Genomic DNA, 23,192 nt, shown 5'->3' on the forward strand with positions numbered 1-23,192 from the left:
GACAAATATCATATGTTTGCACGTATAGGAGGATTAGGAGGAACTTGACGGAGGAACAAGGGGGAGAAGAAGGGCGGAAATGGTGGGGGAAAGGGAGAGAGGCAAACCATGAGAGACTCTTGAATGCTGACAAAAACTGAGGACTGATGGATGTGGGGGGGAGGGGGGGATGGGCATGGAGGAGGGGACTTTGGGGATGAGCACTGAGTGTTATGTAGAAACTAATTTGACAATAAACTATTTGTAAAATAAATAAATAAATAAATATTTAAAAACAAACAAAAAAAAAAAGAATTTTAGTGCACTGCTAATGAAAATAAGCACAAATTAGAATTCATATATCTAGCTGTTTATTTCCATGGTGCCGATATACACATGGACAATCACAAGTTTAATAAAATGTGCAAGAAACACACCCAGATTACTGTTGATACAAACTTACACTGTCTCCACTTGGCCTCCGCAAGGCTCAGCATCCCTTTTAACTCTTTCTATCAATCTTTCTTTTTGCACCCCTATTATTCCAACTCCTGCCGACTAGACATCTAGACTAGAGGAACAGCAATCCAGGCGGAGGAAGCAGTAAGTACAAAGGCTCCCAGACAGGAGTGTGCTTGGTGTGCCTGAGAAAGAGGAGGCCTGCTGCTGGAGTAGAGTGAACAAGGGCCAGAACAAAACAAGTAGCTAAAGGAAAAGGCAGGCACAAGAGGATACTAGGTCTTTAAAAAAAAAAAAAAAAAAAAAGAGAGTAAAGACTTTGGTTTTTAAAAATTCTAAGCAAGACTGAAAGACATTTAAGATTTTCTGTGCAGAGGAGTGGTATGATCCAACTTAAGTTTCAAAAAATTTACGCTGGCCCCTGTATAAAGAATATGGACTACAGGCTAGGGTGAGGGACAAAAGTAGAAGCAACGAGATTAGTCTAGAGATATTACAATAGCCCAATCAAGAGATAATGGTGGCATTGACTAAGGTAGTGGATGTGAAAGTGGTAAGTAGTAGTCATAGTCTGGATATATTTTGAAGGTGGCAACTATTAGGATTTTCTGATGAACTAAATATGGAGTATGAGATAGAGACAGAAAGAGAATAATACCTCAATGGATCTGAGCCAGTGAAATCCTTCTGATTATATGGGACCCCATTCCGCGTCATCTGGATCAACTCCTACATATTCTTTGTTAGGACCAGCTCAAGCAGTATTTCCCATCAACGAATCCTCTGATCTCCCCAGGCTTAGACAAATGCTTGCTCCCTATTCTCCCCCAAAACACCATGTACCCTATAATTAAACTTTTCACATGAATGAAATTATTCATTTAGTCTCTCCAGGACTATACTTGAGAGAAGGAATCCTGTCATTCACTGTGGCATCTTCAGCATCTGAAGCCTAATCAGGTTCTTTGTCTATACATTTATATTTTGCTACATGTCCCAAAGGATTAAGGCAAGAGGTTAATAAATATTTCTTGAAGTAATGAAAATGGGTGTTTTATCACTTGAAAGAAGCTCAGTTTTTGTATGTTTGCTGGTCAAATCCCAAACTCTTCTTCCTACATAAGACAGAAAATAAACCAAACTCATTTAATACTGGTAGTCAGAAGCACTCTGTTTATCTGCAAAACCAAAGTAGTCACAATGGGTTTAAAAGGAATACCTTAACAAGTAGAACTACATATATGCACAACCACATCTATCTGCAGATCAGACAGATGAATGAATTGCTGTTACTTACTGCTTTATCCCAATACAATTAACCCTGTTCCTCATCCATGACCAAATTATTTAATTGTCCACTCTGCATATCCAACTTTACCTGCAGTGCTTGTTCTTGGATATCACGAAATAATTCCATATCTTTCTCAGTCATGATTTCCTGGCTCCCAAAAAGCCGTTCCTCACTTTCTTGTTTGCCATCCCAGCCATCCTGATTGTCTGCACATAAAGAAAGGGCTCACATGTTATTAATTTTATCCTTTTTTTTTTTTAATTTTTATTTATTTTTGAGAGACAGAGAGACAGACCATGAGCAGGGGAGGGGCAGAGAGAGAGAGGGAGACACAGAATCTGAAGCAGGCTCCAGCCTCTGAGCTGTCAGCAGAGCCCGACGCGGGGCTCGAACCTGCAAACCGCGAGATCATGACCTGGGCCGAAGTCAGATGCTTAACTGACTGAGCCACCCAGGTGCTCCTATCCTTTGTTTAATACATGTATTAGGAAAAGTTTCAAAAGTTTTATTTCAGTTTGAAGACCTTAATATTACAAAAGAAGAGAACAAGAGTAAACGGACACCTAGAAAGATGTTATCAGTCCATGTGCTTTATGACGGAAAACCTGAACTGTCCTAAAACTTCTTAAAATTATTACATAACTAAATTTCAACTTCATTAAGACATTATATTTTAGTATAATATAAATTTGAAGAGCACCAGGTTATGTACCAAAGTGTTGAAATACTATATTGTACATCTGAAACTAATATTACACAATATTATACTGTGTAGGTTAACTAACTGGAATTTAAATAAAAACTTAAAAAATAATAATACAAAAGCAGAATAAAGGTCTAAGGAATATGAAACTTACTTTGAAATAATCTGAATATAAAATTTTTAGTATGAATTTGACATATCAACATTCAAATGTTGCTTTTTCATACTTGGGCAGTATAGAAAAAGTTTATGTTTTAGCAGTTTATGTTTTCAAGACATTATTTTCATTACATGGGACCAAAATAGGGAAAATTTGTTCCTTTTATAATTCTCAATGATTCCACAATCTTTATAAGGCCAGTACATTCTTATCTCAGCAGGAAGATAACCTTTGAAATAGTAACTCCCCACACATTCTGGGTGTCCTTTTAAATAAAGTAGAACTCCACAAATCTGAGGATCACAGATGATAATCCTCTAGGTAAGTAAGAGAATTTATAATAATCATCCATAAATGATGCATCTTCCTCACATGGGCAAGGAAATTCATGAAAGCAGTACTAGGGGCATTATGTAGATCGTAACCCTTGGCATTTGAATATGATACTGCTGATGGATGAATTTCCTCTTTGTAGGAGTATGGCTAGAAAGACACTTTTTTTCAAGTTAAATAGGCATATAGGCTGTCAACAGACACCTATTCGCTTAGTATAAGAAGAATAAGGACAAGGACTCACTGTTGAAAATATTCCCAAATTGAAAAGTACATATCTGAAGATTCTATGTGATTTTAATGCCCCCTAGTGAGCGACACAGATGGATGCAGACTGCCAGGATCTAGTACGGCATTCAGTACCATTCTATCACATGGTGCAGACTATTCTTTAAACTCTACAATTCATAAGAAACTTACAGAGCCGATTATAGTAAAAACTCACACCAATGCAGAAAAGTCAATATTGATTCTCCATATACTTTATACATTTGCTCTAATTATTTCTATTTCTAAAACTTTCCAGGAGATTCTTATAATAATCCATCTCCAATGAAACAGTTAATTCAAAAATGCCTTTCATTAGAATCTGCTTTAGATTCTTTCCTCCTAAGTCCAAACTAAATGGCTTGCATATTTTCTTAGATAAACATATTCAGACAGAGTGTACATGGCTGATAAAGACATGAAAAGTACTTGAATCCTTAAAGAATAATTAGCTGATTGCCACTCCAGTGAAAAGCCAATCAATACAGCATAAAAAGGGGAACCTGATAATGATGAGGGTTTCCTCCCCTGTGCTGGACCAATCAACCATTTACATTAGCAGGAATGAAGAAACAGTGAATACAACTATCAATGGGAAATTCAGAGGAAGGAACTCAAAGTTAAGAAATTCTCTTGCAGTATATGAGACACTCACTACCCCTTTGGCCTTTGTGATCCAAGAGTCCATTCTCATTCTTCTACTTTCCTCAGAGACTTTTATTTTTTTAAATTTTTTAAAAGGTTTTCATTTATTTTTGAGAAAGAGAGAGACAGAGTGTGAGTGGGGAAGGGGCAGAGAGAGAAGGAGACACAGAATCTGAAGCAGGCTCCAAGCTCCAAGCTGTCAGCACAGAGCCCGATGCGGGACTTGAACTCACAAACCGTGACATCACGACCTGAGCTGAAGTCGGACGCTTAACTGATTGAGCCACCCAGGCGACCAACCTCCAGAGACTTTCCTACTTCCTTCTCAGGGTTAGGTTCTCTAACTGTTGCAAAAGCAACAAAAGCAAAAATCAACAACTGGGACTACATCAAACTAAAAAGCTTTTGCATAGCAAAGAAAACCATCAACAAAATAAAAAGGCAACTCACTAAGTGAGAAGATATCTGCAAATCATATATCCAAAAAGGAGTCAATATCCAAAATATATAAAGAATTCATTCAACTCAATAGCAAAAAACAAACAATCTAGTTAAAAATGAGAAGATCTGAACAGACATTTTACCTCTACAGACATAAAGATGGGCCACAGGTACACAAAAAGATGCTCTACATCATTAATCAACAGTGAAATGCAAATCTAAAACACAAGGAGGCAGCACCTCACACCCGTCAGATGGCTATTATCAGAAAGAATAAAAATTACAAGTGTTGGTGAAAATGTGGAGAAAAGGGAACTTTTGTGCACTGCTGGTAGGAATATAAATTGGCACAGCCACTATGGAAAATATTATGGAGGTTCCTCAAAAACTTAAAAATAGAACTACCATACAATCCAGCAATTCCACTTCTGGGTATGTATCCAAAGAAACCAAAACATTAATTCAAAAAATATGTACACCCTCATGTTCACTGCAGCATTACTTTCATCTAAATAGGCATCTTTAATATCTTCTTCTATTCCATAACCAATGTTTAATAATCAAATATAAATCTATTCCAGATAACTAATGTTATTCCAAATAATGCACTTTTGGAATATATTTTGCTTCTAAGTGAACTTTTACCTGTGGGCCAATCTGAAGTGCTTGATTTTCTGTTGCCCTTTTTCCTGATTCTATATTGCTCAGAGTAGTCTACCACTTCCCCTCGAGGTTTCCGCCCATCAGGGGAAGGGGTGAAGAATTTGGTAAGGCCATCAATGAGCCCTTTGGTTTTCTTGTTGAACTTCAAGGGGTGACTGCTATCTCTGCAGAAGTCCAAGCCATCTATCCGCTCTAAATATCCTTCTTCTGATGACGATGCTGATTGGCTGGAGAGAGTGATTTTACGTTTACGACCCCTTCCAGGACCAGTTCGAACTTTGCTGAAGGGACCTTTTGATCTAAAGAATCAAAGAGGGAAAAGGGTAACTATTAAAAAAAGAAATTTTTAAAAAGCTTTCTATTTAATATACAAGTAATTAGTAAATAACCTATGGCTTTATTTAAAAAAAACCATAGTCAAGAATATTCTATAAATCAAATACTTTAGGGAATGAGAAATAATGTTATTAGAAATATCTATTTCCAGGAAGCCTAATATTTTATAATAAAATGAATCCTAGGTTGGGAGTCAGAAGGTATGTTTGTGTCATAATTCTGCCACTTTCCAGCTATACATCTTAGAGAAATCCCATTATCTGAACAGCTGTATCTTCATCTATAAAATGAGAGTTGGACTAGACAACTAATACCCTTACAAGTATAAAGTCCTAAGATCTCTGTACCAACTCAGTTACACTTTACTTCTAAACACAAGGATGTGTTACCCTTTAAAAGTTAAAAATCAAAAGATCATCCTATAGGAATAGTAAAGCCTAGATTTAAGATTTAAAATATAATACAATCCTAGTGCTGTATATTTCCAGCTGCAAATGCCCATTTCTTTCAGTTATGACGACTGCCATCTTTTTCTTAAGTGTAAAAAAGGTGGGTAAAATTTTTAAGAATAGAGGTTTATAGGCTTAAAGATATTTTGCATCTCATCAAAAAGGAATTACTTAGAGAAATACTCCATTAAAAAAAAAGACAGAATTAGCTACTGAATCTTGCCCAACCTCCTCCAGACAAAGCCCAATTTCCTAGTCCACAAGGGGTAATTATATTCCTGACTTATGCTAATAGATGAAAAATACATTATTTTATTTTATATCAGGACACAGAAATGCAACTTAACTATGACCTGAGCAGAATAAGGTACCCATTGATTTGTACACCTAATATAAATAACTACTGAGACTACATGAGAAATCTGTGAAATGCTATAATAACATAATTTTTTCTTTCTTGTTTACATAAGAAGAACAATATAAGACAGTGGTTGAGTCAGACTTGGGTTTTAATCCCAGTTCAACACTTATTATAAAATGTAGTTTCCTCCTTTGAAAAATAAGAGTAACAACAGTATCTACTTCATTTGGTTGTTGGGAAAACTAAATGATTAAGACATTGTAAGACACTCAGAACTTTAATAACTTTGTTCTAACTTTAACTCTTTATTAAGAGCTTGGTAAATATTAGCCCTTTTTATTACATAAAAGTGACAGTTGTAACAACTGAAATTTTTTTTCACAAAGCAAACAAGTGACTCCTACACTATAGAGAAACCCTATCCTTTGCTCCCCTCACCTTGCCACAAGTACAACTTACACCGTGTTTTGTTTCTTTAACCTGTTTTTTGGACGTCCTATTGGGTTAGCATAGCGCCGTTTTATCTGTGCCGCCTTCTTCTGTAGAAGTTTTCGTCCTTTTTTCCTAGGTCGACATATTTGACATATCCACATACCTATAAAAAAATTAAATTTCACACAAAAGCACAATAGACACAGATACACTGAAAGAATTCAGATACTCTAACCCAGTAGCTCTTAACCACTTTTAGGTCAAAAACTCTTATTTAAAAATCTGATGACAGCCCCTTAAAAAAATAAACCCAAAAATATATACACACAAAATTCTACATACAATTAGAAAGGATGCACAAGTATTCTGAAGCCCACATATAGTTGAAGTCCACTGATCCTCAGTTAAAGAAAAAAAAACAACCCTGCTTTATACCCGGCACCCAGATTCTACAAGAAAAGAAGCCAGGTTTCCTTAAGTAACAGAGAATTCCAGGACTGAAGCAGGGAAAATACTGGATAACCTGGAGCATGTCATGGTGCCAGAAAATGGAAAAGTGCCCAAAAGATGAGGAAGGCATGTCAAAAGGACCTATGAGCCAACTTGAAGGAGCTCCCAATAGTCAAATCTGGGTCATTCAGAGCAAAAAAAAAAAAAAAGACATAATCACATCAATGGATTATAATCCACTGAATAAAATAAATACCCATGAGTCCATAGGAATATAAATAATTGAATAAATAAATGGGAAAAGGGATAGCCCTTCTTTACAGAATTCCAATTAGTAAATATAGAAGGGATGATGGAAGCTAAAAAAAAAAATCATCATTATGCAAACACCAAAGTAAAACTGGTGCAAACAAGAATCACTGATGGATGCTGAAGTTAGTACAAAGAGGAAGAAGAATAACTTTAAGGTCAGGTTTCTTCTGTAATCAAGTGATCAAAGTTAACATTAGCAGTAATAAGACATATTAGAATTACACACCCGTACTACAATGCCCTAAGAAAGGCACAGTATCAATTCTGTGGTGTTCTTCTCAAACTTCATAATCTTAATTTGATGATGATTAAGAGACAGACCCAAATTGAAGAACTTTCTACAAAATCACTGACTAGTATTCTTCAAAAGTGTCAAGGTCAGGAGAGACACTCTAGGGAATTAACACAGAGTGGAAAAGATTAAGGAAGCATGACAATTAAATGCAATATGAAATCCAGGACTGGATTTTGGACCATAAATTCAAATAAGGTCTATAGTTGTATTAATTGTATCATATCAGTGTTAGTTTCCTGGTTTTAGTAATTATACTACAGTTTTAAAAGACGTCAACATTAGAAGAAACTGGGTAATGAGTACAATAAGAAGTCTCTGTACTATTTTTGCAACTTTACTGTAAGTCTGCAATTATTTCAAACTAAAATGATTCCTGCTTTAAGCTGCTATAAAACTTCTTTCATAGACATTAAATACACAGACGTGAAGTCCTAAAAAGTCTTTCTTCTCTTGGAGGATTCTCAGGAGACCTTTTGCCCAAACTTCCAAGTAAATGGAACATATAGCAAAGGGGCTATTTATTCTTCCAATACATAAAAATTTAAGACTTTTCAGAAGCTAACAACCAACAGAGTGACATAAGAAGAGACTCAAGTAAGATTCTAAGTGGAATAACTTAACTACATCTAAGGCTGAGTCCCTTTCCATCCACAGGAAAATTTTTTCCTAGCAGAAATTACCAAATACTCTATAAGCATTTTACTTAAGAAACCTATTATGTCAGAAAATCAGAGTTAAAAATGGAATTTGTGATAAGGCAAAGGAGGAGATAAGTGAATTTTTTTTTTTTCAAAAAACTATAAGCATATAATAAGATGGAAGTTCAACTAACAGGCAGTTACATCCCAACCAAATATTTGTCAAGGAATAGGAATCAAAAGAATAGAATGCTTTAAGCTATATTCTTATGATTTAGCGCACAAAAATTATTTATTTACAATTTATTATATTTTTAAAAAGGCTCTAGGCCTTTCAAAGGTGACGAACAGTGAAATAACCAATATTGATATAATTAACATGATCTAATACAATTTCATTTCTTCCTGTATAGAAAGAGATACTTCAAAGTTACATAAGGCAAGTATTTTGTCCTCTAGCTATAGGACTGGCCACTGTTCATAAATGAACCACTTCACTCTCCATGGATAATTTAAACATTGAAAATAGAGGAAAATAATACTGAATCCATACACAAAGGAACGTTAGGATGCCTACACAGACTGTCCCCACCTTTAGGGTGCCAGCTTTTTTCCTACTAATACAACCCCAAGAGAAAGATGGAAATTATTCTTCCATGTTAACAAAGTGGATAAAAAGTGTTTTTACTAACATGCCCATTACAGTGCTAGTCTGATTTCAGAAAGTATTTCTCACCTTTTGGCATCCTGGTGAGTGGTGGATCACAACACTCCATGTGAAAACCTCGGTCACAAGAATCACAAAAGAGCATGTTATCCTAAAAAAAGAGAAGGGACAGTTCTACTTAACCTTAGAAACAAAAACATGTCAGGATCACAACTTCATAAAACCTAGGAAGCCTCAATGATATCACGAAGATGATGAGCTCCTATAATAGTAAAAGTTTCCTTAGTCTGCATTAAACTGAGTAAATGGACAGACTGAGTTAGCAAAAAGTTTTGCTTTATCTAATCTTTAATAAAGAACTAGTTTCCTAACTTTCAAGTTTATCCAGTAATCAGATATAAGCTAACTTTAGTTTGTTCTAATTTAAAAGATAAAAGGATGATTTGCAGTTAATACACTAACTGAGCATTCCTAAATGAATGCCTCCATACTACTCAAATTTCAGAAGTATTTCTTTAAAGTAGCTTAGTCCCTCTGCAAACATAGAATTAAGGTGTTTTAGAAACTACTCAGAAAGAATCCAAGTCTCAAATAGCAAGTATTCTAAACTAATGATGTGTAATTGAATGGGACCAGTGTTTCAAATTCTGCTGGACCAAGTGATTGAAAAGTAATCAACAACACTTAGAGGAAAATACTAGTTGTACACTCTACTTCTAAATGAAATACTCACATCAGAAAGCAAAGATACTCACTGCATTCTTGCCTTGATCTCGACAGGAGCTGCACGTTTTACACTCAATACACTGCCACCGTAAGGCCTTCACTCTAACCGTTAGTTCGGGGGAAAACTTTAAACAGGATGGATGACCTAATAAGAGGGGAAAATTCTCAAATGAAACAATCAAGAATCATTTTGTAACTGTATTAAAGGAACGATGAAGAAAAAGGCAATTACCTTAAATCAAAATATTTATCAAAGAAGAGACGCTCTTGGAAGCTTGCGACACGTGTCTCATCAGGACTGAATTCCAGTTCAGCTGTACCGATGCTGAGTAGGATTGAGTATACCACCTCCCTGGTGTGATTATAAAACACCTGACAAACTCCTAACTTTTAGTGCATTAAAGCATCACGGGTGCACACATGCTTATATGTATGCCAATATATAACATGCTCGGGCCATTTCTGGAGGGATACACAAAAACTGTTTGCAACTGTAATATCTTAAGATATGAAACTATAAACACTTTGCATTTTTAAAAATATTTTTTATAAAGTTTTTTATTTATTTATTTTGAGAGAGAGAGACCTATAAATCTGGGGGGGGAGAGAGAGAGATTCCTAAGCAGGCTCCGCGCAATCAGCGCAGAGCCCAACTTGGGGCTCAAACCTATGAACTGTGAAATCATGACCAGAGCCGAAGTTGAACGCTCAACCGACTGAGCCACCCAGGTGCCTGAAACTATAAACATTTTGAAGAGGGATTTTACCTTTCACTTTATACTCTTCTCTCAATTTTTTAGCAATAACATATTACTTTTATAACTAAAAATATATTTCTATTGGGGCGCCTGGGTGGCTTAGTCGGTTAAGCGTCCAACTTTCGCTTAGGTCATGATCTCGCGGTTCGTGGGTTCAAGCCCCGTGTCAGGCTCTGTGCTGACTGCCAGCTCAGAGCCTGGAGCCTGCTTCGGATTCTGTGTCTCCCTCTCTCTCTGACCCTCCCCTGCTCACGCTGTCTCTCTCTCTCTCTCTCTCCTAGAAAATAAAATAAAATAAAATAAAATAAAAAATAAAAATATATTTCTATTAAATCCCATCATTTAAAGTAAGTTACTTCCTTATGATTTAAGGTACTCAAGCTAAAAACTAATACCTAAGCAATATTTCTATTGTGATCAAAATTAACAGCAAAAGAAAAAATTTTGCTCTTCCAAAAGAGTTAGTATCCGTCTAATTCTCAAACTTTTAGAAAAGTAAATCTGCCCTCACTCTGGAAAGATTTGTCCCTTTCCTCTAAAAGCTGGTTATGTTTATTTTTCATTGGTGAGAAAAAGGCTGGTTACTTTTTCTCCCTTCTATTCCTAAATAAATTTCTCTTTTATGAGATGATATGAAGTTTATTATCAAAAAATTACTGACATTAAAGGAAAATGGGAGAGAAAGTGTAAAAATCTCATTACCTTTTCTTAGATTAGCCATTCCCTGTTCTACTTCTCCTTTGTAGACTTCTTAAAGGTCCTTGCATGGTTTTAATTATAGAGTATACACGGTTTTGTTTTCTTTTCTTCATCCTTTTAGTCAAGTAAACTTTCTATTTATATTCTTTACACTAACTGAATTGATTCCCTATAACGTACCTGAGCACTTCCCTATTGTTAACTATTTAAACTACTGCCAGTAATAGAACACTACAACGAATTATTTTAGATCTACAGATTCTTTCCTTCTTTTGTTTTTTTTAAATATTAATTTTGAGAGAGAGGGAGTGAGTACACCCACGCGAGCAAGAGAGGGGCAGAGACAGAGGGAGAGAGAATGCCAAGCAGGCTCTGAGCTGTCAGCATGGAGCCAGATCTCACGAACTGTAAGATCATGACCTGAGCCAAAATCAAGAGTTGGATGCTTAACTAATTGAGGCACCCAGGCGCCCCGTCCTTCTTTTTAATGAATTCCTTAAAATAAATCCCTGTAAGTGGGGCTGGTAAGTGAAATGAAAGAAATATACCAGGAAACTACAAATGTTTTACCACAACTTCATCAGTTCTAGGTTTGGGCTCTTTTATCTTTCAAATTTTATTATTATAAAAGTTATAAAATGACACTTCACTTCTGTGCTGGTGTGCATGTCTATAATTACTTGGGTAAAATTTCTTTTTAATATGTTCAACAGTTAACTTTCATATAAACTACCTGTTCATAGGCTCTGCCCTTTGGACTTTATACTAGAAATGTAACCACACTCTTCATAGCTTTTGGCCCTTTATCATATTTAATGCAATTATTTTCCCCAAACAATTCTTGCTTTTTAAAATTTTGGGTATTTTAGTCCTCCCTTTGGAAAGGATCAAATGTCAAATGTCAAATCTTAACTATGTTCATAGTTTTCTTCCTTGCCTACTGTAATACTCCGGCTCCAAGCTGCCCTCAAAACATTCTTGCCTTCTGGCAAGAATACCAATTGACACCTTGTGTAGTTCCCTCCCCCAGGGAATAGGGCTGATTCGTGTGCTACAATGACAGGCTAAGGCTAGGTAATAAAGATATTGCAGATTCTTCCTTGCTCTCTCTCTCAGATGCCTGCTGAGGGGAATCCAGCGGCCAAACTGTGGGCACTCATACAGCCCTATGAAGAGGTCCACATGGCAAAGAACTGTGGCTCCCTATCAACAGGCAGCATTAACTTGCCAGCCAAGTAAGTGAGTCATCATGGAATGGAAGCTTTCAGATAACTGAGTACCAGTTAAAATCTTGATTGCAACCTCATGAAAGATTTCAAGTCAAAATAACTCAGGTAAACCATTCCCAAATTCCTGACCAACAGGAACAACATGAATTAAAACTGTTGTTGCTTTTAGCTGCTATGTTTTAGAGTAGATCGCTTCTACAGCAATAGGTAACCAATAGTTATTTGTTCTACTAGTTCTTTAAAAATTCCCTCTACTGTTTTCAAATTGCAGAGAACTCAGAGGCCACCTTAATATAATGTTTCCTAGGAAGCAGGGCTCTACCGCAACTCTCCTTCCACTCCCATTTTATTCCCACCTCACCTGAGTAGATTTTTATCTGTTTTATGTATTTAGGCTCCCACACAATTTCTTAAGCATTCTCCTACTAAAATAGTTTGGAAATCAAGGCATGTAGAATATGTCACAAACTTTTGTTTTTATCTAATATCTTATGATGTTATGGTTTATATTTAACTGTAAAATCCATCCAGAGTTCATTATGGCTGTGATTATTATGCTGGAATATGGTCACCTACGATTCAAGAGCTCTTCCCACCTTCTTTTAAAACTGCCTATAAATAAAACCCAAAAAGCTAAAACCTATACTTCCTAGACTCCTTTGCAGCTTGGCTCTAGATATGAATTAAGACTACCAACTGGATGTGTTTGAGTGATTTTCTGAAAGGAGAAAATGAAAACAAAGACTGGTACTGCTGGTACCTAGCCACTTTTCACCTTCGTGGCCATCCGGAGGGAACTGTGGTGATGGCCAAATTCAGCCTCTCAACATCCAGCTACAGTCCTGCGGGAGCCTCCTGCTTCCACCTCTTCCAGATGGAGGCAGATATAGTGACTCCCCTGGTGGGTCACTTCTGCGATATTCCAAGATCGGTCCCTAAAGCCCAGCCTAGAGCTCTCCTCTTCAGCCCTTCTAATAATTTCACAAATATCTGGTTCTGGTATGAAATTTCTTTCCTCTTGAAGTATCTAGAGTGATTTCTGGTTTCTTGACTAAATCATGATTGCTATAGATATAAAACACGGAAAATTAGGCCAATGATCAAAGATAATGTTGATTTACTAAGGCCTTCCTACAAAAACTTCTAAATTCTGAAAATATAGATAGACCAAGAATATCTCTAGAATTGACAAACTAGGAGAGTCTTTGAAAAATCTTTTTAGAGCTCAGGATCTCACACAGCTCACTAAATTGCAGTGTCAACATCCCATTTCCCAATGTGACACATGTAAGTTTCTAGCAAGAAGAACAAATGTGTTATCATCCCGGTTCTATTCATAAAGCCTGATGCATAAATCAAGAAAGATAAGTAGTGATTATTAAAGAAGCTAGCAATAATTTCAAACTGATTGCTGTGATTTGAACAGATGTTTGATAGTCAAATATAAAGATCAAGAAGAAAAAATAAGTCTATGGAAAGATTTTTATAAAAAACAAAAATCTAAAACTAAGACCTGATTTAAATTAACTGAATAAAACATGTCAACTATACATGTAAATCCCTCCCTCACCTAGAAGATCATCTCAGTTACCTAAAATCAGAATCAAAGTATTGTTTTATAAGGATCAAGGATACCATCTCAGTTAAATACACTTCCCTCCCACCTGACAGCACACATCAGAAGGAGAGTACATACCACTGTTGCCACAGTCGGCACAGGAGATGAGTTCCTCTGGCTTCTTTTCTCGGTTTTGTTCTTTTGTACCAAGACAGAAACTACAGATGGGGATTGGTTCAGCAACGGGCTATAAAGAAAAAAAACAATTCACTCAGGTACGAGTACTTTTTTTAATAGTATTAATACAAAGACATTAAAATTACAGTTTTAAATTCCTATGAGAGTTTCATGTAACTTTAAGACAACTGTATCACTCTCCTTGATTTGCAGCTAAAGGAGTTTTAACAAAGCCTGCTTTGGCTGGGCCTTTACAACTAGTCCTTCTAGTGACAACTTTGGTCCAAAAAAATCACAGCCATTTGTGTTACTCAGAAACTAAATGTCACAATATGGATTAGACAAAGCAAATCCTTCATCTAAGACTGAAAAAATTCAACTGAATTTGGCATAAGAAATCACAGCATCAGCCCTTAAAAGGTATGAGGTGTCAGAGAAGTGATATAATGTGCAGAAATAAACACCATATAAGGTGGTAGGCATTAAGTGCTAGAAAAGACAACCAATAAGTGTTCAGTACATGTATAAAAGATAAATTTCAGTTGTAGTTTGGAGGAGAAGGATTGGAAGAGGAAGATGATAAGTATTAAGTACTTGTACTAGGTTATGGGATCTTGAGAAGTTTGTCCAAGGACAATAGCTAAAACAATTGTTAAAACTGGGTTTAAACCTAGGCTTATATGTTCCTCTACAACTGTCCCCCTCCCCTCCAGCACAAAGAATGGAGAGAAAGCCAGTACAGGTAGTAGTACAAATAAGATAAATTGAGGTGTGCAGTCTGCTAAAGCCAGTGCTTAAAGGATATGGTTTCTCTCATAAGTGGTAGTAATAGGGGAGGGTAGATCACTTCAGTTTGTGAAGGCTGTCACTGAATGTCTTATAAAGATGGATTTTACCTTGCAGGAAGAGAACTGAATAGAAGGCTACTGAACCAAGAGATAATCACCTGTATTTGAGACAAAACATCCAGTAGCAGTATCAAGACAAATGGGGAGAAACCTAAAGATAGGTAGAACATTTAAACAATGACCACAATAGTCTGGTGAAGATGACAGAAGAACCTGAGCCAAAGCTTTAAAAAAATGGAACAGAAAAAACAGCTATGGATTTAGAAATAAACTAGTTGTGGAAGCTGACAGAAAAAGAAATGAGTTTAATAAGACTGACTTAATGAAAAGATGGTGTGAAAGGTAAGTCATTTTAAAGAAGAAAATCAGAAGAAAACCAAAGATGCTGAGTCCGATTTTAGATGTGCTTAGCTGGAGGCAATCTCCATCAAATCTAAACCACTTAAATGGGACAGAGACATAAAGACCCCAAGATGCTTTTAGTCTATTGGTGAAAACAAATCAAATGTGCTATGACAGAAGTGTTACAATGGGAAACAACGGAGGAGGGGAATCAAGTAGGGGAAATGGGTAACAAGGAAAGGCTTCCCAGACTCAAGTTCTCCTGGAGGTATTTGACAGGGAAGGCCCCTGAGGAGGATGTTCAAAGAAAATATAGAATCAAGCTTGGGAGGAGAGGAATGCACTTAGTTTGGGACTGACTCACTGAGCTTAAAATGCCTGTGGAGCATCCATGTGGCAACGCCCATGGACTTTATGATACAGGAATCCAGAGGCCAAGAGAAAGGTTAGTCTGGAAATAATCTAGAAATCATATACCTACAAAATGGCATTAAGATTCTCAAAGGTGGGGAGTTCCCCCAGGTAGAAAGAAGAGACTTAGGTCAGAATCCCAAAATTTAAGTGGCTGTTAGAGGAAAAAGCCTGAAAAGAAAGTGGATTAGTGAGAGAGTTGGAGGGTACATCAATAATGTCTAACATAAGCAAATTAACAGTATTGCTCAGCCAAGAGATGAAATGAGAGATGAAGAGCTGGAAGTTATCTTGGTAATTGTGGCTGTGGTAAGGACTACCACATCCTTTCTTTAAAAAAGAATATGAAAAGAACCAGGGACTAAAGTCAGGAAAGACTTCACCGAGGAGAAAAAATTGGAAGTAAACACTAAGTAAAAAGACAAGTCACAGAATGGAAGATATTAACAACATATTTAACTAACAAATGGCTCATATCCAGAATATATAAAGAACTCTTACATGTCAGTATGTAAAAGACAGGCAATTCAATAGAAAACTAGGCAAAAGTCTTCACCAGGCACTTCACAACAGCAAGTATATGAGTAATATATAAATGGCCAAGAAACATAAGAAGCTCAACCTCGTTAACTGTCAAGGGAGCAGAGCTTCATGAATGGCTAAAATTCTGAAGACTGGCAATAGTTAAGAGCTGATAAGAAACTAGAACTCTTATCACTGCGGATAGGAATATAAACTGACAAAACTACTCTGAAAACGATTTGACGTTAAACCTTAAACAAAGGCATATCATATGACCCAGCACTTCCATTCCTAGCAATAGATCCACCAAATGAAGTATACACAAATATGTATAATAAAACATACACAAAAGTGATAAGAACAACATTATTCATAACAAAATTTACTCCAACAAAAACTACCCGAATAACCAGCAATGGGTACACAGATTAACTGTGCTATATCCATAGAGTATTAAAGAGTAATGAAAATAAATAAATTACGGTCAACAACATAGGTGACTATTACAAACAATGCTGAATGAACGAACAGACACAGAAATACATACTGTATCATTTTATTTATATAAAGTTCAAAAATAGTTATATATAGTTGTAAGTGGAGACAGCAGTTACCTTTAGAGAGAAAAGAAGAGGTAGTGAATTGGAAAGGGACTCTGAGGTGCTGATAATGTTCTTTTTCTTGACCTGGATTGTAGCTTCATGAAAGTTACACTGGAGTTTGGAAATTAGAATAGGCTAGAGAGATTTAAAACACAGCAACATGTAGGTGATAAGTGACAGCACCTGGTAAGCAAGAGGAGTGAAGTTGTAGTAAAAGAGAACAAGGAAAAGGGATTGGAGAAGTGAGACAAAGTCTAAGGGCAGAAGAATATCAACATTTAGAAGGATCGGGGTGGGGGAAATAAAAGAGGGGGGACCAGAAAGGACCAGTCTGATGGAAAACAGAACCAAAAGGAAGTGATAACACAAGAATTTCAAGAAGCAGAAAGCAACCAACAATTAATTTTGAGAAGATAAAATATCTACTGAATGCATGACTGAGAAATAGTTGGAGACCTCACTAACAGTGAGCCTTTTTCAGAAGAGGATTTGTCTTATCCTATGACAGGATAAGAGCTGAAGTCATAGGAACCAAGAATTATCCAGTAGAACTGGGACAGAAAGCAGACAAGAGAAGAGATGGCTTAAAAAAATGGCAAAAGGTTTTCATGTGTTCTAGGTATTTAAGATACGAAAGACTAAACCTATTTAAATGTAAAGAAGACACACATGGTCAAAGAGATTTAAGAAACAAGAAGTAACAGAAACATATTTTATAGTAAGGTTTAGAGATGCACTATTCAACATGGTAGACACTAAAACATGTGGCTATCTAAATCTGAAATTAAATAAATTTAATTCCTCAGTCACACTAGCTACATTTCAAATGCTCAACAGTCACATGTGGCTGGTGATTACGGTACTGGACAAAACAAACACAGAACAATTCCATCATTACAGAAAGTTCTACTGGATAATACTGGTTTTGAAAAAAGGATGAATTCTAAAGCAGAGATAAAGAGACTGGCCTTTATAATATAGGATGGTATAGATGCACACTGTTTGTAGGTGGGATATGGTGGGAAAAGGGAAATGTTGAGGGTGTTCATTTCTGACAGGCTCATTATTTCTGGAAAATAGGAAGTAAAAATTACCTGCCAAAAGTGGGCAGGAAATGGCTGGACAGAGCAGGAGAAAGTGAAAGCTAACTGGCAAACAAGATTGACTGTGTCCAAGAGCAAAGATAGTAAAAAAAACCCTCCAATCAAAATGGAAAGTGGACACACATTTTTCAGGCAAGAAAGAATCAGAAAGATATGTATTCACATACAGAATAAGTTCAAAATAGAAGAGAGAAAAAGTTGACGGAGTTCCTGCAAAATGGCCTCTCTCTCTTCACTGAAATAGAAGACAATGCCACTTGCTTAAACAAAAGTAGACAGGTATGGGTTTGAACATTTACAAAGAGCAAAAAAAGGCTGGAAGTCTCTGTGTAGAAGATGATAGAGAATCAATCAGTGATGGAAAATAAAACTGTCAATCAGCCCTAACCACACAGCTAAGATCAGAAAGTGTAATTTGTAGTGTTTCCAATCAGAATAGTTCTACATCTTTCCTTAACACCTCTGAAGACTTGGACTGATAAAATCAGAGAGTTGTAGACTGACAAGATAAGCCAAAGGGTAAAGTGTACTAGAATGCCAATGCAAACACAGCTGACCTTTGAAGAGCACGGTTTGAGCAACATGAGTCCGCTTATAAGTGGGTTTTTTACAAGTGTATGTTATCTTATGATTTTTTTTATTTAAATTTTTTTTTTTTTTTTTTTTTTGTGGAAGGGAAAGAGAAGGAGAGAAATCCCAAGCAGGCTCCTCACTGTCAGTGCAAGAGGGGCTCGATCTCTCAAACCGTGAGATCATGACACAAGCCGAAATCAAGAATAGGACACTTAACCTACTGGGCCACCCAGGGGCCTCTACTTTATGATTTTCTTTTTTCTAGCTTACTCTATTTTAAGAATATAGTACATAATATATATAACATACAAAATATGTGTTAACTGTTTGTGTTTCCGGTAAGGCTTCAGGTCAACAGTACGCTATTTAGTTTTGTGGAACCGAAAGTTATGTTATGGATTTTCAACAACACTGGGGTCAGAGTGCTGCGTTGTTCAAGAAGGGTCAGCTAAAATGGTGGGACACAAAACTGAGGCTGGGTCATAAGCAGGAGGGGGCTGACAAAAAGTATTTGGAGTTAAAGTACCATGGAAATCAGATGAAATGAAAATAACGGTCCACAGGAAGTAAAAGGATTGAAGACTGGGGTCCACAGAGGAACTTTAGAATTTGTGATTTCTAAGTCTAAAGTCCTAGCTAATAAAGGAAACCTCAAATGGCAAATGTGCATGAATTCTTTAATACTTAGTAAGCACTATTACAGACAGTTAGGGAACAATGGTGAAAAAGGCAGTCAAAGCCCCAGCTTTTCATAGAGTTAACATTCTTAAAGCTGCCTACAGAAAAAAGTAAAATTAAAGACAATGAAATTAAGAAGGTAATGGGAGCCTGGGTGGCTCAGTCGGTTAAGTGTATGACTTCAGGTCAGGTCATGATCTCATGGTTCTTGGGTTCAAGCCCTGCATTCGGCTCTCTGCTGTTAGCACAGAACCTGCTCTGAATCCTCTGCCCCCCTGCCCTGCCCCTCTCCCCTTTTCTCTCAAAAATAAACAAACATTAAAAAAAAATTAAGAAGTCAAGAAGCTGGGAATGCATGATTTTAGAAGAATTGTATAAATGTGTTCAAGTCAGCAAAAGATGATTGAGCTCAAGAATAGAAAGTTTTGCAAAAACTTTTCTGAAGTTTTAGAGAAAACTTATTTTTATTTTTTTATTTTTGAGAGAGAGAGAGTGTGTGAGAGCACGCTCCTGTGCACAAGGGGGTGGGGGCAGAGAGAGAGGGAGATACAGAATCCAAAGCAGGCTCCAGGCTCCACGCTGTCAGCACGGAGCCCAGTGCGAGGCTCAAACCCAGGAACTGCAAGATCATAACCTGAGCCAAAGTCAGACACTTAACGACTGAGCCACCCAGGTGCGCCCCCACACACTTTTTAAAAAGCAGATGGAGGGGCGCCTGGGTGGCTTAGTCGGTTAAGCGTCCGACTTTCGCTTAGGTCATGATCTCGCAGTTCGTGGGTTCGAGCCCCGTGTCGGGCTCTGTGCTGACTGCCAGCCCAGAGCCTGGAGCCTGTTTCAGAGTCTGTGACTCCCTCTCTCTCTGACCCTCCCTGCTCGCTCTGTCTCTCTCTCTCTCTCCTAGAAATAAATAAAAACATTAAAAAAAATTTTTTAAAAAAATAAAAAATAAAAAATAAAAAGCAGATGGGAATAACTTCATGTCAGAAGAATCTGTTCAATAAAGGAACAAAGATCATCTTAGAGGCAGTGAAGACCAAGGAATGTGTCAACTCCCAGGTCTCTCCTCACCCCACCCCACTCTCCTTTTATAACAGGATAAGAGTATGGAAAAGTAGCTCTACCAGTAGGATATGGACATAGGACATAATTCAATGTAATGACCTACAAGTGCCAAACTTGTGGTGCCACTTTCACATATAAAGTACATTATATTATTTCAGCAGTCTGGTTAAAAAAGGAACAAGTTGGGTTCAGAAAAAGAATCCTGTGTAACCTACAGTCATAGTGGAGAAAGAGAAGCCTATATTATAATAAGAAGCTATAGAGCACAGTAGGAATAGGATTATAATTCAAATTCAGTTACCATAATTAACATACATTAGTAATAGCAAAGTAATTGGTTAATCTGTTGCTACTTTTAGGGTTAGATTATATCACACTTAAGGGAACAAACATACAAGGATAAAGAAAAGAGAAAGTCTGATAAACAAATTATTGTTATTCTTCAGCATAGGAAATAGAGTCTTCAAAAGTTAAAACTTACATAGCAATCTGTGTTTTGAAATATGTGTCTTTATCATTTAGAAAATAAATTTCCTAATGGCAGAAAATGTTATTTAAAATCATACCTAAGAAATCCTTAACAGAACTGTCCCTATATATTCCTGTATATTCCCTGTAATATTACTGCTAATATTTTTACATATGATTTCATATTACTAGATTTTGTCTATCGGAAAACAAAATAACTGACATCATTTAAATGTTCATTAAAGTTGGTGAGGGAAGGAGGGCAGCAATTTAGACAAACTGGCTGCCTGGTTACTTAGAGCTATATAGATAGTCTAACTCAATTATTTTGATTCTTAGCAAATGACCAGAGTCTTGCCTACTCATTTTGCTGATTGTTCTCAGTAATGAAATCTTACCTAAGTTTAAACAATATTGTTATTTTTTTAAGTTTTTATTTAAATTTCAGTTAGTTAACATACTGTGTAATATTAGTTTCAGGTGTACAATTTAGTGACTCAATATTGATTTGTACAATGTGAAAATAAGACATAGGCTGAAAAGATATTTAAGTCAAATAAAGACACTGGCCCAAACAGACATTACATAGAAAGTTGTCAGTAACACAAGGAGTACAGCTATAATTTCCCTAACTTGAACATTTCACACTGAAGATATTTATTCTTTGGTATCACAGAACCAAGCACAAAAATGATAAATTTTTCAGCTATCAAAACAAAACTGAATCCACAGAGAAATACTATTACTGGCAATGATAACTGATAATTTCAGGATTTTTAAAAAATGTTTTATTTATTCCTGAGAGAGAGACAGCATGAGCAGGGGAGGGTCAGAGAGAGAGGGAGACAACAGAATCTGAAACAGGCTCCAGGCTCTGAGCTAGCTGTCAGCATAGAGCCTGAAGCAGGGCTCAAAACCACAAACCGTGAGATCATGACCTGAGCCGAAGTCGGACACCCAACTGACTGAGCCACCCAGGTGCCCCGATAATTTCAGGATTTTTAAGTGCAATTTGGGAAAGCATAATAATACTCTGAAGATTAGTCATTTTAACTGATGATAATACAAGCCAAAAAAGTGGTTTAAACACATTATCTAGGTTACAATATGAATCTATGAATTTTTCTTTGATCAAACAGCACCACTAATCAGTAAATGTGTGATTCGTTTTAGAATATGCCTAAATACTAAGAACATAAAAAGTTACAACTCCAGATCATTCTCATTCCTAAAATATTACGAAGCATGAAAATAAGGGAGAAAGGGCTAAAACCGCATTGAGTTTACTCTAAGATTTGAACCTGAAATATACTGGGGTGATTTTAGGACAGTGAAGAGAGATTAATAACATTTTCCAAGTGAAACTCTACAGGCTGATTTCAATTATTCCGTATTACAAAGAAACAAGAACAACTGATAACCTATGAATACAGTTTTTAAAAACCTGTGCAGAGATATGCCACATGACAATCACTGTTCCCAGATCTGTCCAAGCTAAGTCTTAGAGCTTACTATTCTCATATCTATTTAAATTGAACCTGTTCCTACAGCTAATAAAACAAGAAAAAAAGTTTGTAGCAAATAACTTTACACACCATTAAACACAGCGGCCAGAGTGAACCTGTTAAAAGGTAAATCAGCACCTCACTCAGCTGCCCCAAACCCTCCATCCAGTCGAGCCTTCCATCTCAGACTACATGCCAAATGAACTGCAAAAGCCTTACGTGAATTGTACCCCCACATATAAATACACAATAACATCTCTCTGACCTCATATTCTATTGCCCTCTTCCTCTTGCATTCTACTCCAGCTTTCTCATTTGTAAGTCAGATGTCCCAATCACAGGGTCTTTGCATTTGCTTTCCTTCTATCTGCATGGTCTTCCCCAGATCTTTCCATCTTTACTCAAAAGTCCCCTGCCTGGTAAGGCTTTCTTTGACCATTGCATCTAACATTTCAAAACAACTCACCAACAACAATTTTTTTTTAAATATTTTAATTTATTTCTAGGAGAGAGAGAGACAGCGTGAGCAGGGGAGGGTCAGAGAGAGAGAGGGAGATACAGACTCCGAAATAGGCTCCAGGCTCTGAGCTGGCAGTCACCACAGAGCCCGACGCGGAGCTCGAACCCACAAACCACGGGATCATGACCTAAGCGAAAATCAGACGCTTAACCGACTAAGCAACCCAGGCGCCCCACACCAACAACAATTTATATCCCCCTTCCTTGTTTTATATCTTCCGCTTAACCCTTTTCATTAATTAACATATTACGCACATGCACTTGTGTATCTTTATTTATTCCCCACTAAATATAAACTATGAAAGTTCTGATTCCCATCTGTTTGTTCAGGACTGTATTCCGACTATCAACAGTACTAGGACCTAGTAAGAACAGTGCCTAACAAATAGTGTGCATCTGATAAGTGTTCAATACCTTAATTGAATTACCTTGTAGAACTAAAATTAAATAACAAAAATACTATCTTAGAATAATGAGTTGGTAAGAGCCTGATAAAGCCTGATAAAGATATGTGCATCTTAATATATGAAT

General features: G+C 36.6%; 1 protein-coding gene and 1 long non-coding RNA gene across 3 annotated transcripts in view; one reads left to right on the forward strand and one right to left on the reverse strand.

Annotated features, from left to right (window-relative positions):
• Nucleotides 1-23,192, reverse strand: part of KAT6A (lysine acetyltransferase 6A) — a 104,285-nt gene that overhangs the window by 32,910 nt on the left and 48,183 nt on the right. Inside the window, exons 3-8 of one of the 2 annotated variants that reach the window (XM_039235580.1) lie at nucleotides 13,990-14,098; nucleotides 9,637-9,752; nucleotides 8,951-9,032; nucleotides 6,568-6,682; nucleotides 4,924-5,240; nucleotides 1,817-1,935 (exon numbers count right to left, since the gene is read on the reverse strand). In XM_039235580.1, coding sequence (XP_039091511.1) covers nucleotides 1,817-1,935; nucleotides 4,924-5,240; nucleotides 6,568-6,682; nucleotides 8,951-9,032; nucleotides 9,637-9,752; nucleotides 13,990-14,098 — 858 coding nt within the window. Of the gene's footprint in view, nucleotides 1-1,816; nucleotides 1,936-4,923; nucleotides 5,241-6,546; nucleotides 6,683-8,950; nucleotides 9,033-9,636; nucleotides 9,753-13,989; nucleotides 14,099-23,192 lie in introns of both variants that reach the window. The other variant, XM_039235579.1, reaches the window with a different exon arrangement.
• The window catches only part of LOC120233992, a 53,572-nt gene that overhangs the window by 23,355 nt on the left and 7,025 nt on the right, over nucleotides 1-23,192 (forward strand). Inside the window, exons 3-4 of the long non-coding RNA XR_005528960.1 lie at nucleotides 12,181-12,299; nucleotides 14,932-15,218. This is a non-coding gene — a long non-coding RNA (uncharacterized LOC120233992). The remainder of the gene's footprint in view (nucleotides 1-12,180; nucleotides 12,300-14,931; nucleotides 15,219-23,192) is intronic.

Source organism: Hyaena hyaena, unplaced genomic scaffold (assembly GCF_003009895.1).
Source record: "Hyaena hyaena isolate Hyena2069 unplaced genomic scaffold, ASM300989v1 scaffold_100, whole genome shotgun sequence".
NCBI lineage: Eukaryota > Metazoa > Chordata > Mammalia > Carnivora > Hyaenidae > Hyaena > Hyaena hyaena.